Source organism: Rana temporaria, chromosome 4 (genome assembly GCF_905171775.1).
Source record: "Rana temporaria chromosome 4, aRanTem1.1, whole genome shotgun sequence".
Taxonomy (NCBI): Eukaryota; Metazoa; Chordata; class Amphibia; order Anura; family Ranidae; genus Rana; species Rana temporaria.
In genome coordinates this window covers 440,179,219-440,194,772 of record NC_053492.1, presented here as the reverse complement: position 1 = coordinate 440,194,772, position 15,554 = coordinate 440,179,219, and the positions used below count along the sequence as shown (strand labels likewise).

The 15,554-nt window shown below is 45.5% G+C and overlaps 1 protein-coding gene across 1 annotated transcript in view; it reads left to right on the top strand.

The window, feature by feature from the left end:
* The window catches only part of UTP25 (UTP25 small subunit processor component), a 38,242-nt gene that overhangs the window by 5,502 nt on the left and 17,186 nt on the right, over positions 1 to 15,554 (top strand). The window contains exons 3-5 of the mRNA XM_040351501.1: positions 1,201 to 1,492; positions 11,148 to 11,336; positions 13,812 to 13,900. Coding sequence (XP_040207435.1) covers positions 1,201 to 1,492; positions 11,148 to 11,336; positions 13,812 to 13,900 — 570 coding nt within the window. The remainder of the gene's footprint in view (positions 1 to 1,200; positions 1,493 to 11,147; positions 11,337 to 13,811; positions 13,901 to 15,554) is intronic.

The following is a 15,554-nucleotide window of genomic DNA, read 5'->3' as shown; positions in this document are numbered from 1 at the left end:
TAATAATAAAATTCCCATTACATGATGAACCGTGACGAGGATACATTAATATACATCATTTTTTAAATGCTACAAGCTGACACTTTGCACGACTGATGGATCTCAAACTTGACTGTTGCTGACACCTCGGGTCCCCATTAATCATTGGGGACCAATTAGTTTGTCCCATTAGTGTGATCGCAATATTGGGTATGGCTAAGTGATCACATATAAGCTAGGCCAGGTGATTCTGGACCTGCCCCAGTCTGTGACTGAACAGTGAAATGAGAAGCAGCACAGTGATGAGCTTATCTCTCAGTCAATCTGCTTTCTATTGGCATGCTTCATGTCGGCACGTGAGCTGATTGACTCCCTGTTCTGCTTCCTCTCAAACTCTGGCCCTGCTGTACTGGGACTGTAAAATACAGACACCAGGTAAAATTCAGGTACATGGACCGCTTGCATTTTAAAATACATTTATTGCTGTATTAATGATTTCAGAGCTGTATTAACTTCTGTCCTTTACATCTGCCAGGAGTTTAAGCTTTTGATCAGAATGTAACAAGGCAGCCTCAAGGTGGCAGTGTGCGCCTGTTTATTGTTGTAATTGTTGGGTACAATGACAGTAATTAATAAAAAAAAAAAAAAAAAAGATTTTGTCGGCCTATGGTAAAAAAAAAAACATCAGAGTTTTTATTAAAATATTGAATCAAGTAAAGCCTTATTAAAAAATCATGTAGGTATGCAAATTAGTAATTCTTATGTTAACCATTGCATGCTGACACTTGTGGTGTGGTTGTGAAAGCGTTAAAGGCATGGTGGAGCCTATTAGAAGGAAGCACTAGCATTTGGCTGCATTGAAAAAGTAATTTTGAATGGCCCTCCAGATGCTGACTGTGAGTGTTTTTTTCCCCTCCCACCCCCAATTTTCTTTGTATACCCCTCTCCTCATTTTTTTGAAAACTTAATAAAAAATATTGGAAACAAAAAAGTAATTTTGATTTTATCAGATTGTGTCTATTGTAGAGTTTTTGTGGGATGGTCCTGTCTTTTACCTGATATTTAGGATGATGGATACAAAGATAAATATGGAGATATTAATAGTCTCCAAGAAAGGGCTGCATGAAAGTTATAATATTGGGCCATTACGGAAACCATTGTTTGTTTCCAAAGTGAATATTCTATTTCTTATGATGATTTATCCTCTGACTATGTGTTTAGACTGAAAGCTCTGAGGAAGAGTCGCATGAGAGTGGAAGTGATCCTGAAAGTGAGCCAGAGAATCCTACTGTGTACCATCAGTTGCTGGCCACATTAAGGCATGTCTCTGATGATGACGAGGAGGAGGATACTGATGATGAAGAAGATAATAATAATGAAGGTGTTGAAGAAGCAGAAGGGCAAAGTGGAGCAGAGGAGGAAGGAGGGGCCTCTGAAGAGGAGGATGAGGACAATGGGGAAGATGATGACACGGCAGCTGACAAATTGTCTGGGGAAAAGGCAGAGGGAGAAAGTAAGTGATTTTGTTTCACCAGCAGGGGGCACTTGGTGGCCAAACATGGTTTTGCGATTTTTTTTTTTAAAGGGCAACTATAGTGGGTGTTTTTATTTTTTGAGAGTACATATACTGCATGGTTATTGTAAATTTAACCTGAAAGTAATTTTGATTTGGCTTGCTGTTTATATTTTCTATTATCAGACAAGCACTGAGCATTCCAGTTGAGTAGCTGCTGCAATACACCAAGTACTTTTTGTATTTATTTTTTGTCTAGTCCATCTGAGTTGGCTTGCACTGCAAAGAACATTGACTGTTCAATAATAATAAACAGCATGCAGATCTGCATATGCACAGCTCAAATGTGGCCACCCCGCATATGCAGCTTTCCATAAACTATACATAGGCCTCTCTTGATGTTAATTGGAGACACAGCATTGTGTTCTATATGCCTGATTGTTAGAATAGTGCACATCAAAAGTTGCTCCTTGCTTGTGGGCTCTATTTCTACCTAAACCACTTTCTTACTGGAAACTTAAACTCCCTTCCTGCAGAGGCCAATTTTCAGCTTTCAGCGCTGTCACACTTTAAATGACAACTGTGCAGTCATGCAACACTGTAGCCGTATGAAATTTTTATCATTTTTTTTGGTGGCATTTACTCACTACTAGGGTTTTGAATTTTTGCTAAACAAACAATAAAAGACCAAAAAAAAAACCTTTTAAGACCCCTTTCACACTGAGGGCATATTGCAGGCGCTATAGCATTAAAAATAGCGCCTTCAATCCGCCCTCAAACAGCTGCTCCTTTGTCTCCAGTGTGAAAGCCCCGAGGGCTTTCACACTGGAGCGTTGTGCTAGCAGGACGGTAAAAAAAGTCCTGCTAGCCGCATCTTTGGAGCGGTGTGTTTACCGCTCCTCCACGGCGGCATTTTACCGCTGACACTATGGGCGGCTCAGTGTGAAAGGGGTCTTAGAGTTAGTTATAAAATTTTACAAACAGGTAATTTTTCTCCTTAAAGCGGTGGTTCACCCCGCAGAACAACATTTCAGCATAAAATCCGGCATAGTAGCGCGAGCTACAGTATGCCGGTCTTAAATTTTTTATCCCCGTACTCACTGTTATATCGTACATAGACGATTCCGTCTGCCGCGGGGAATGGGCGTTCCTAGCAAGAGGGAGGGTGATTGACGGCCGGCTCTGGCACGTCACGCTCCCCGAAGACAGCCAGGGTAGGTCTCGGCTCTTCACGGCGCCTGCGCACAGGCTATGCGCAGGCGCCGTGAAGAGCCAAGCCTATTTCGGCTATTTCCGGAGAAGCGTGACGTGCCAGGGCCGGCCGTCAATCACCTTCCCTCTCCATAGGAACGCCCATTCCCCGGAATCTTCTATGTACGATATAACAGTGAGTACGGCGATAAAAAAATAAAGACAGGCATACTGTAGCTCGCGCTACTATGCCGAATTTAATGCTAGAGGGAAATTTTTTTTTTTTTATATAGGGTGAACCCCCGCTTTAACTGATGTGCGCTGATGAGGCTGCATCAACTGCAACTAAATAAAACTTCTAACAACTGAACACTTACACATGTAGTATTGCACATTAGAAACCTGAAGACAATAATCTCACTACAATCTCATTATGCAGGTACCCCATAGAAATAAAGGCTCCTAAGCCTCATTGAAATATGGTGAACCCACTCCACTTCCTATACATTGTGATTCCAGATCAGAGATCAGGCCTTACACAGGTATCAGAAAGTTCAGTCCACAGGCCCCAAATTTAAAAATCTAAAATTTATTAGGACACCCCCTAGCCTCATAGGTGAGTTTATAAGTTGGTAATACCTGATTTTTCAAGGTCTTCATTGATTGAGGGAGATTACTGTGGAATATATCCACTGCAACACTTTTCCTGGCATAAAACGGTAAGAAATGTAGGAATTGTTTTGGATATGAGCGGAAATCAACGTCCTCCAGCACCACTAATATACACACCACTTCAGACTGCAAAATATATGCTAAGATCTTCCCAGTTTTCAGAGAGATCTGGGATGTCAATGGCTTTTCAAAGTTTTGTAATCGGGTGGATTTATGTTGCACTAAGACACTGTAGTAGGAGGAAATTGAAGCGGTTGTAAAGGCAGAAGGTGTTTTACTCAAAAGCGGAGTTCCACTCGTTTTTTAGTTTCCTAAAAGTCAGCAGCTACAAAAAATGAAGCTGCTGACTTTTAATAAACAGACACTTGCCTGTCCCACGGTCCAGCAATACGGCGCCCAGAGCCTCGCTTCTCTCCCCCCTCCTCTCCACGGCACCGTCATAGCAACTGTGGGCACCCGGCCGTGACAGTTTACAGCTTCACGGCCGGGCGCGCACTGGGCACTCTATTTGCTAGGCAGTCTTCTGGGACCTATGACGTGTCCCAGAAGATTGCTGGCAGGGAGGGGCCGCCTACGGCAAGAGGGGGAGTTGCCTACAGGGCCGAGAAGAGGGAGGAGGAATGGAGGGGCATGTAAGGGGGCCAGGAGTGCTTAATGCGGAAGTTCCACTTTTGGATGGAACTCTGCTTTAATGCATTAAGATAAGCCTTTTGTGTGCAGAAACTTCCCTAACACTTGAGGTACCTTTTCTGTCCAGCGATGTCCACGAGTGTCTCAGCCGTCAGATTCTCCCTCCTGATTGGCTGAGACACAGCAGTGGCGCCATTGGCTGCCACTGCTGTCAATCTAAGTCAGCTAGCCAATCAGGAGAGATGGGGCATTGCTCTGTGTCTGAATGGGCACAGGGAGCTGTCACTCTGCTTGGGTGCCCCCATAGCAAGCTGCTTGCAGTGGGGGCACTGAACAGGAGGGAGGGGCCAGGAGCACAGATGAGGGACTCGAGAAGAGGAGGATCCAGGCTGCTCTGCGCAAATCCCCTGCACAGAGGAGGCAAGTATAATATGTCTGTAATTTTTATATGAAAAAAACAAAAAAACAAGACTTTACAATCAATTTAAACCCACATGTTCCGGCTGTAACAATACCTTTTCCAAGGTAGAATTTTGAAAGTGAATCCCCACATACGATTTTTATTCTGATTTGTAGCTAAATGATGTGGCTTACTAAATTTCTACAAGCCATTTTCACCCTAAAATCCTGGACCCCTCCCACACATTTCTTCCTGTTACTCCTATACTAAGTGGGCAGGTAGCTTGTATCTCTTAATTTATAGATTATGACTGTTTAGATATCTGCCTCCCATGTGTCCCCATACATTTTGAGCAGCTGCTAGGGAGCAGAAAAACAAAGGGCTAGATTCAGGTACGAGATACGACGGCGTATCTCCAGATACGCCGTCGTATCTCTGAGTTGCGGCGTCGTATCTATGCGCCTGATTCTTAGAATCAGTTGCGCATAGATTTGACTAAGATCCGACTGCTGTAAGTCTCTTACGCCGTCGTACTCTTACGCTGTCGTATCTTAGTTGCAATTTTACGCTGGTCGCTAGGTGGCGCTCGTCGATTTACGCATGGAATATGCTAATTAGGTAGATACGCCAATTCACAAACGTACGTACGCCCGGCGCATTTTTTTACGTAGTTTACGTTAGGCTTTTTCCGGCGTAAGGTTGCTCCTGCTATATGAGGCGTACGCAATGTTAAGTATGGACGTCGTTCCCGCGTCGAATTTTGAAATGTTTACGTTGTTTGCGAAAGTCGTTTGCGAATAGGGCTGTACGTAAGTTACGTTCATGTCTAAAGCATTGACGATTTGCGGCGGACTGTGATTCTTTTACGAACGGCGCATGCGCCGTTCGTAAAAAACTTCAAATACGTGGGGTCACACTAAATTTGAATAAAATACGCCCACATCATCCAAATTTGAATTAGGCGGGCTTACGCCGGAGCACATACGTTACGCCGCCGTAACTTGGGGCGCAAGTTCTTTCTGAATACGGAACTTGCACCCTAATTTACGGCGGCGTAACGTATCGGAGACACAACATTACGCAGGGCTGAATCTAGCCCAAAATGTTTACTGCAACTGTATTTTGTTATTTCTCCTACGCCTTCCAGGACGGCAGGCCAGAGAGATGAGGGCTCCTCCCACAGGAAACACAATCAATTGACAAGTTTGTTATAAGTTCCCACCCACCCCCTTGCTCCTCAGTATTTTGATTGTGTTTCTCCCGAACACAGCGGCACGTTTGTTGTTTTATATTACCTGGAGACGGTGAGGTCGAAGGGTACCCCTGTTGAGGCAGGTTCAGGGAGGCCGGGGAGAGCTGAACTAACCTGTTGGCTTCGGTCGCTCACAGGTCGCCACAAAGACATGCATGGACGCTCTGAGCTGTGGTGAAAAAGCCATCGTCCCTCTGCAAAAAATCCGCCACGCTGCTGATCTCTCCTTCCTGGGGGGGTTTGCAAGGAGCATTGCGCTCCAGGCCTCGTTCTGAGGTACAGGAAGCGCGTCACCGGAGAGTGGGCGTTCCCTACACGGCAACCCGGAAGTGACGCTTCGGCGTGGAGGGCAGCGTGGAGCGGTGGGGTTGGCGGCGGATAAACCCTACAACAGGTACCGGCAAGCCAAGGACCCAGTCAACCTCCTCATGATGGAAGAGGAAGGGAAGACTAGCGCTGCGGCAACCAAATCCAGATCGGGGTCGGTGAGTACTGTCCCTCCTGGAAAGGGAGGAAAGAGGAGAGTGAGAGTTCCTGAGTCGCAGGATGCAGCTGGTATTGGCTGCCTTCCTCGTTCTCTCTCTCTTTTCTCCCCAGTACAGCCTGCAGCCCAGAGTGGGAAGGAATAACACGGTTGTTTATTATGTTCCCTCTCTAACAGAATCTCCCGGCGAAACCCAGGGGGCCTCTGCTCAATCCTCAGCATCAGCTAGTGGCAGTTCCTCTAAAAAATGCGGAAACTGTAAAGATAAGCTCCCAAAATCCTACACCAAACCATTCTGCCACAAGTGTATTAACCAGCTGGCTGGAAAGGAGGCAGCTGCCATGATGAAAGATTTGCTCTTATCAATGCAGTCTGAAATGTTGGCCACGGTTAGAGCTTTCAGGGAGACGGCTACACAAGCAGCCACAGGCCCTAGCACAGAGGAACCCTAGAGAGAGTTTGATCTCTCAGGGAAGGCTCCTCGCAGGACCCAGTACCCCTTTCCTACCCTCCCAGATCTTTTCTCATGATCAGGAAGAAGAGGAAAGTGAGGTCATGAGCCAGGTCACTAGACACAGCTCAGAGGGTGAGGAGGATAGAGACTCAGTCATGTCTCAGGAGGAAGGAAAATTGAAAAGGTTCCTCTTCTCAGCAGAGGATGTGGACAGTCTCCTTCAGGCAATCTATGCCACTGAAGAGATTCCGGAGGTTCCAAAAACGACCTCTGCACAGGATAAGGTGTATAGGGGGCTCCGTGAAACACAGGATAGAGTCTTCCCTCTTCACCAATCTCTAAAAGAAATAATCCTACAAGAGTGGAAGTATCCAGAAAGGAGACTGACCACTCAGAAAACCTAGAAACGGAAGTACCCGTTCCCCCAGTCAGTTGAAAGACGCCTATTTGCACGTGCCAATTCACGTGGACCATCAGGCTTTTTTGAGGTTTGCGGTAGTGGTAGGGAAGGAAATCTGTCATTGGCAGTTCAGGGCGCTGCCCTTCGGCCTAACCTCCAGCCCCAGAATCTTTACAAAGATACTGGCAGAGGCGGTAGCCTTCCTACATCTTCAAGGGATATGCCTTATACCATACCTGGACGATCTACTGATCTCCGGTCAGACAGAATCACAGGTTCAGAGGGATACCAACAGGGTGATGGAGTTTTTAGAAAGCCTAGGCTGGATTATCAATTTAGAGAAGTCCTCCCTCATACCAGAACAGGTAAAAATATTTCTGGGCTACACTATAGACTCCAGGCTTCAGACGCTCTTCCTGCCAGAAGAAAAAATAAAAAAATTAGCGTCGGCAGCAGAGAATCTGGTGAGATTCCCCAGACTTCCCAGGAGGTCAGTTATGAGAGTCCTAGGCTTAATGTCGGCATCCATACCAGCGGTAGTCTGGTCCCAGTTACATGCCAGGATACTCCATTTTTTCTTTCTGTCCTCTTGGGACAAGAAGAAGGAATCCCTGGATCAGGAGATTCTACTCACCCCTCAGGTCCTGTCATCCCTAGAGTGGTGGACCAGTCACCAAAACCTAAGGGAAGGTCGACCTTGGGCACAATGGGATCCGGTAAAATTGACTACGGATGCCAGCACATGGGGGTGGGGTGCCCACATGGGGGGGAAAAAAGCCCAGGGAAGATGGTGCTACCTCCTAGCTCGTCAATCTTCCAATTTCAGGGAACTCAGAGCAGTAGGAGAAGCCCTGAAGGCCTTCCAACAAGATGTCACAGACAGGGAGGTCCAGGTGAGCTCAGACAACGCTACAGTAGTAGCCTACCTGAATCACCAAGGCGGTACCAGATCCGGTCCCCTATTGGAACTAACCATGGAAATTCTGGGTTGGGCAGAGAAAAAGGTCACCTCCATCTCAGCCATACATATAAAGGGGACAGACAACATAGAAGCGGACTTCCTCAGTCGCCAACAAATTAGACAGGGGGAATGGGAATTGAATCCCGAGGTCTTTCAGGCCCTAGTTCTTCAGTTTGGCGAACCAGACATAGACCTGTTCGCAAACCGGAAGAACAGGAAAGTGAACAGGTACTTCTCAACCTCCGTAGAACGGGATTCCGAGGGCCTGGACGCGTTGTCCCAGAACTGGCACTTCAGATTGGCTTACGCCTTCCCACCCCTGGCGCTAATTCCGCGGGTAGTCCAGAAAGTCAGCAGGTCCCCCGGTCAGGTCCTCCTTATTGCCCCATGGTGGCCAAGGAGGACATGGTTTGCGAATCTGAGATTCATGTCAGTAGCAGAACCTCTGAAACTCCCAGCCAGGACAGATCTCCTCAGGCAGGGTCCAGTGTCTCACCCGAGACCAGAGTTTTTTCAACTAACAGCCTGGTTAGTGAGCGCCAGATTCTGAAACGAAAAGGTTGTTCAGAAAAGGTGATTAATACTCTCCTTACAAGTAGAAAGCCGGTCACCAGCAAGATCTACTTAAAAATATGGAAAACTTTCCAGACCTGGAGTAGAAAAAGGCTAGAGTCTTCCCAGTCGGTTCCGGTTATCCTGGATTTTCTCCAGGATGGAGCAGACGCCGGGCTTAAGGTTAGCACCCTGCGAGTACAGGTAGCAGCCCTCTCCGTGTACCTGGATAAAAGATTAGCGAAGGACGACCTAGTTAAGAGGTTCTTACTAGCTAGGGAAAGAATGTCCCCCGTCCTTAAAAGCTTCTGTCCACCATGGGACCTTACTAGGGTATTAGAGTCATTATCTATGCCCCCTTTTGAACCTTTAGAGAAAGTTTCCTTTAGGTTCCTTACGTTAAAATTAGCTTTTTTGTTAGCTATTACTACAGCCAGGAGGGTGGGAGATCTGCAAGCTCTGTCCATGAAAGAGACTTTTCTTAGGGTGCAACCAGACAGGGTCACTCTTAGGGCAGATCCCCTATACCTACCTAAAGTAGCATCCTTACTCAACAGGACGCAAGAAATGATATTGCCGTCCTTTTGTTCAGAACCAAAGAACGTGAAGGAATTTAAGTTTCACTGTTTGGACGTAAGAAGATGTCTTCTTATATATTTAGAGAGAACCAAAAGTTTTAGGAAATCTAACCATCTCCTAATCCTCTATGGTGGAGTCAGGAAGGGATTGCAGGCCTCAAGGCCATCAGTCTCAAAATGGATTAGAGAAGCTATTTCAGAGACTTATCAGTGTGCAGGAGAACCAGCTCCACTTAATATCAAAGCTCATTCAACCAGATCTCTGGCGACATCCTGGGCTGAGAGAGCAGGTGCCTCCTGGGACCAGATCCGTAGTGCGGCTACCTGGTCAAGTCATCACACCTTCCTGAAACACTACCGTGTAGAATTGTTGTCACAGCAAGACCTGGCTTTCGGTCGGAAGGTCCTCCAAGCTGTGGTCCCACCCTGAGGTAGGCCTGAGGTCCTTTAATATCCTCTCTGGTGTGCCGTCCTGGAAGGCGTAGGAGAAAACCTACGTTAGATCTACCGGTAACGGTATTTCTACGAGCCTTCCAGGACGGCAGGCCTACTACCCACCCTATGTGAAGAAAGGTAAGCTATATGCTAAAAGGTAAGTACCGATGGGGTGCCCCTTGTGAACCAGTTCAAGATTACTTTATTAAATACTGAGGAGCAAGGGGGTGGGTGGGAACTTATAACAAACTTGTCAATTGATTGTGTTTCCTGTGGGAGGAGCCCTCATCTCTCTGGCCTGCCGTCCTGGAAGGCTCGTAGAAATACCGTTACCGGTAGATCTAACGTAGGTTTTTAGTAAGCTAGAAATAAATTGGTATCCTTTATGTGAGCAAGTTATAGTTTTGTACATCGTATGCCGGGGGACACGTTCGTTCAGGTGAGGAGAGCGCTCACAAGGCTGCAGACAGCTGTGGTCCCATGGTGTTTGTTTTGTCCTTTTTCTTGGTATATTTTAAATAATTTCAGTGTGGTAGTTGGGGCACATTTTCTATGTATTAACCACTTGCTTACTGGGCACATAAACCCCCTTCGTTCCCAGGCGAAATCTCAGCGTCCGGCACTGCGTCGCTTTAACTGACAATTGCGCGGTCGTGCGACGTGGCTCCCAAACAAAATTGGCGTCCTTTTTTCCCCACAAATAGAGCTTTCTTTTGGTGGTATTTGATCACCTCTGCGGTTTTTATTTTTTGCGCTATAAACAAAAAAAGAGCGACAATTTAAAAAAAATATATATTTTTTTTACTTTTTGCTATAATAAATATCCCAATTTTTTTTTAAAAAAACTATTTTTTTTCTCAGTTAAGGCCGATACGTATTTTTCGACGTATTTTTGTAAAAAAAAAAAAAAAAATCGCAATAAGCGACTGGTTTGCGCAAAAGTTATAGCGCCTACAAAATGGGGAACAGAATTATGATTTTTTTTTTTTTTTACTAGTAATGGCGGCGATCTGCGATTTTTATTGGGACTGGGATATTGCGGCGGACGTATCGGACACTTTTGACACAAATTTGGCGCCATTCACATTTATACAGCGATCAGTGCTATAAAAATGCACTAATTACTGTATAAATGTGACTGGCAGTGAAGGGGTTAACACTAGGGGGTGAGGAAGGGGTTAACTGCGTAGCCTGGGTGTGTTATAACTGTGTGGGGGGAGGGGGGCGACTGGGGGAGGTGACCGATGCTGTGTCTCTATGTACAAGAGACACAGATCGGTCTCCTCTCTCCCTGACAGGACGTGGAGCTCTGTGTTTACACACAGAGCTCCACGTCCCTGCTGTCACCTGCCGTGTCACCGACGATCGCGTGTACCCGGCGGACATCGCGGCCGCCAGGTACACGCATCGGGTCTTCGGCGATGCGCCGGGACAGTTTTTACCCGCCGCGCGCCACCCAGTGGCGCGCGCGTGCGTAATGCACATAAAAGGCCGTGTTTAAACGGCCACTTGGCACTTGAGAGCCGCGCTGCGGACGTATTTTGTCTATAGCGTGGATCTCAAGTGGTTAAAAGCAAAATAAACTGTCAATTCTGTTTTATTCTTACCTGTGTCCTGATCAGAAAATGTGACCTTTTTTGTTCCAGAACTTATGGCTGAAGTAGAAGAAGATGAAGACAAAGGTGACAAAGAACCTGAAGATCCAACCCAGGAAGGAGAAGAATTTACAGACACCAAACATGAATCTGCGTTTAGTTTAGAGACAAATTTTATAGACGCCGACATGGAAGATCACAAGGACAGACCTGCATCGCCTTCAGCTGTTACCTCTGCAGGTATATTTGCTTTCTTCATACAGATCTGTTCTTGGCTAGCTGCATACAATATACAGTGCTTGCATGTATTTTTTATTTTATTTTTAAAGAAGTTTTTATTTATTTTGGAGGGTAAAGACATAACATTCGAAAGCATATTTGCGGGCGGAGCCACTTCAATACACATAAGTACAGAGAAATGTGACCGAGACTGGGCTTGAGCTTCTGTTCAGCGTAGCCTGGTCTGCAGATCATCAGTGGTATGTAACGGGTTTATGAACATTTAGAGATACGTGAGGGCGCTGAAGAGTACCAGCCATCAGGATTAATCATAACTTAAAGCGGGGGTTCACCCTAAAAAAAAATTCTAATACATGGCCCGACCTAGGAGACCGACAGTATGCTGTTATTTGTGTTTTTTTTCCGTACATACCATTCTAGGGCTATTTTCGGCCCCCGGCTTTCCCTCGGGAGTGGGCGTTCCTAATCACAGGCTGTGATTGACGTGCTTCTGACCGGTGCATACTGCACATCACAAGTTGCCGAAAGAATCCGAGCGTCGGTGCGCATGCGCTGTATAGAGCCGCACCGACGTTCGGCTTCTTTCGGCAACTCGTGACGCGCAGTATGCGCCGGTTGGAAGCAAGTCATTCACAGCCTGTGATTAGGAACGCCCACTCCCGTGGGGAATAGTGATGGACAGGGGAGAAACTGCTGCAGTACTAAGGTAAGGATCGGCATTAAAAAAAAATAAACAACGGATTAGTTATTGTCTCTGCCTGCTAGTTTACTTGAGCAAAAGTCAAAATTTCGGGTGCACCTCCGCTTTAAAGAAGGAAAAAGAAAATGGAACTTCCGCTTATCCTGTCTAATACAGGTATTTGCTCCTACTTCTGGCGAAAGATCGCTGCAGTATTCATAGCGATCTACACCATGTCCGGCCCCTTCTCTGCCTCCCACCCCCCGCTGTCTACTGGGAGACACACAGGTCCCAGAAGACAGCAGGGACCAGTCAGAACACGCAGCGCGACTCGCACATGTGCATTAGGGAAGCAGGCTGTGAAGCCACAAGGCTTCACTTCCTGTTTCCCTTATTTAAGAAGACGGCGCTTCCAACCGGAGCCGAGGGACGGGTTATGTTTTAATAATTAAAAAATAATAATACAAAAAAAAAGCAGCTTTCTGAAAGCTAAATTTTGTTTAAATGTTGAAATTCCTCATCAGGTTTTTATTCACGTCTGGACTTTAAAGCAGTGTTCCGCCTGCAAAAAAAAAAAAAGGAACAAAAGCAACAGCATCTACAAATACTGCCGTTGCTGACTTTTAAAATAAGGACACTTACCTGTTCTGGGTACCCGCAATGTCCTCACCCGAACATAACCCATCCCTCGGCTCCGGGTGAGGACATTGCGGGTGCCCAGAACAGGTAATTGTCCTTATTTTAAAAGTCAGCAACTGCAGTATTTGTAGCTGCTGACTTTTTTTTTTTTTTTGCAGACGGAACACTGCTTTAAAGTCCAGAAGTGAATAAAAACCTGATGAGGAATTTCAACTTTTAAACAAAATGTAGCTTTCAGAAAGCTACTTTATTTTTTTTTGTATTTTTTTTTGTATTATTATTTTTTAATTATTTATTTTTTTAATTGTAGAAGTAACATAATGGGGGAGATTTACTAAAACTGGTACACACAGAGGGCCAGATCCACAAAGAAATTACGCCGGCATATCTATTGATACGCCGCGTAATTTCAAAGTTCCCGCGTCGTGTCCACAAAACAAGATACGACAGGAATGAGGGATCGATCCGACAGGCGTACGTCTTAGTACGCCGTCGGATCGTAGGTGTATATTTACGCTGGCCGCTAGGTGCCGTTTCCGTCGAATTCCGCGTCAAGCATGCAAATTAGCTAGATACGGCGATCCACAAACGTACGTCCAGCCGGCGCATTTTTTTACGTCGTTTGCGTTCGGCTTTTTCCGGCGTTTAGCCCGACGGAAATATGCGCCGATGTACGTGGATCTGCCCCAGAATCTGGTGCAGCTGTGCATGAAAACCAATCGGCTTCTAACAATTAATATTTGACAATACAACCTAGGTGTATTTTGAGGTTTGGTATTGTAGTTAGGAAGTAATGAATTTGTCAGGAGGGTGCACATACAATATGAGGACACTTTATTGGAAATTCATCTATCCTTTAAAAGGAGACAATATGGGGTTAATTTTGCTTGTTCTAGCCAAATATAAAATGGATTAATATGGAGGAAACCTGGAATTGTCAGCCATAGCAACCACTTTGTGACTTTGTCACCTGCACTTAGAAAAGACAGCTGGTTTATGACTAATTGCTTGGAGAATCGCCCCCACTTTCTTTCCTCCAGGTTCTCTATCAGCCCACTTTGTAGTTATCAATTTTTCTGCCAGGATCATTATTCTTTTGAGCGGTGAGTGACACAGAATCCCACATCTGAAACAACTTTTTTTATTTCTCCTCCAAGATCCTTTCAAAAAGCACGTTGGTCGAGAGTTGGAGGAGGATGACATCACTCAGATTTCAACCAGCTCTAAAAAAACAGTGTCTTCCAAGGTAAAGTATAGCCATTGCTGCACCCTTAATCGGTGCCTTGTTTATGTCTGTGCTACTGAACACAGTGTGGAGCTTACAGTCTAACTCGCATTCATACATTCACATACTAGGGCCAATTTAGACAGGAGCCAACTAACCTAACAGTGTGTCTTTGGAGTGTGGGAGGAAATTGGGGAACCCGGTGGAAACCCATAGATAGTGCCATGGTTGGGATTCGAACAGACAACCCTGGTGCTGCGAGGCGGAAGTGCTAACCGCTTTGTCACTGTGGAGTTGATTTACTAAAACTGGAAAGTGCAAAATCTGGTGCAGGAGTGCATGGTAGCCAATCGGCTTCTAACTTCAGCTTATTAGGCCAGGACACCAAACTGCACCAAAATAGGGGCAGCACAGTAGCTCGGACATCTGCTCCATTTGATTGGTGTGTTTGAGGCCATTCGTTCATTGATATTGAAGATCTTGTCTCGCAGTGATAACATCCAGTGATTATATTAAGCCCTGTTGACCCTCTGAGCGTATGCTTTTTAGGGTTCAACATTTCTGGTAAGCCTCTGTTTATTTGGTGGCGGCTTCTTCACAAAGTGTGTGTCACGTCCAGATTGTGGGAACACCATTTGGCCTTTCTGTCTACACAGGACTATTCACCTATTGGAATTTCACGTTTATTCAAACTTCATATGTTTGCTCAGGACTTTTCCACCTATTGTACATTTACTTCTACATGTTCTTGCATTTATTAATAATTTTGATTGCACTCTATTCACATGGTGTTTTCAATTTTTGTACCCATGTCCTTTGTTTACTTGCATAGGACATACAGTTTATGTATATATTTGGGGTAACATTTTAGCGCTACAATTTATGTTTTGTTAACTTCAGTTTATTCAATTAGGCCAGGGATCCTAAAACTACAGCCCTCCAGCTGTTGTGGAACTACACATCCCATGAAGCATTGTAAAACTCTCACATTCACAGACATGACTAGGCATGATGGGAATTGTAGTTCCTGAACAACTGGAGGGCTGTAGTTTGAAGACCTGTGAATTCAGCTTTGACAAGAAAACCTGGAAGCTGATTGTTTTCTGTGCAGAGCTGCACCAGATTTTGTTGAACTTTTTAGTTTTTGTAAATCAACTCCAGTGGTTCTATCATTACATTGGCCTGACTAGCCTGCTGCCTTCGATCTAGCCCTCTACATCATGCCATACATCAGCACTTCTCCAACCACTTCAACTTGTGTTAGCACCTTGTCAGGAGATTGATGTTCCCCTTTGTTACCTGCTTGTGGCTCTGAGCGTCTGTTGCTTTTGATCCTGTAATTCTAGTAGCCACCAGCAGGTGTCTGTCAGAAGTCCTTGGGGTTTATGCAGATGGGTTTTTACAAATGCAAAAATCCCTCCATTACCACCTTCACTGTTACTCTATGTGTGTATATGTATATATAAATCGCACACAGTGGAAGTTTGGATTACGAGCATAATCCGTTCCAAGAGAATGCTCGTAATCCAAAGCACTCGCATGTCAAAGCGTGTTTCCCCATAGAAGTCAATGGAAACGAAAATAATTTGCTCCACATTGACTTCTATGGCATGCAGTACTGCATGTGGCCAGAGGTGGAGGGCGCCGGAGAGCCTTGTAAGGCTCGGGGACAGCT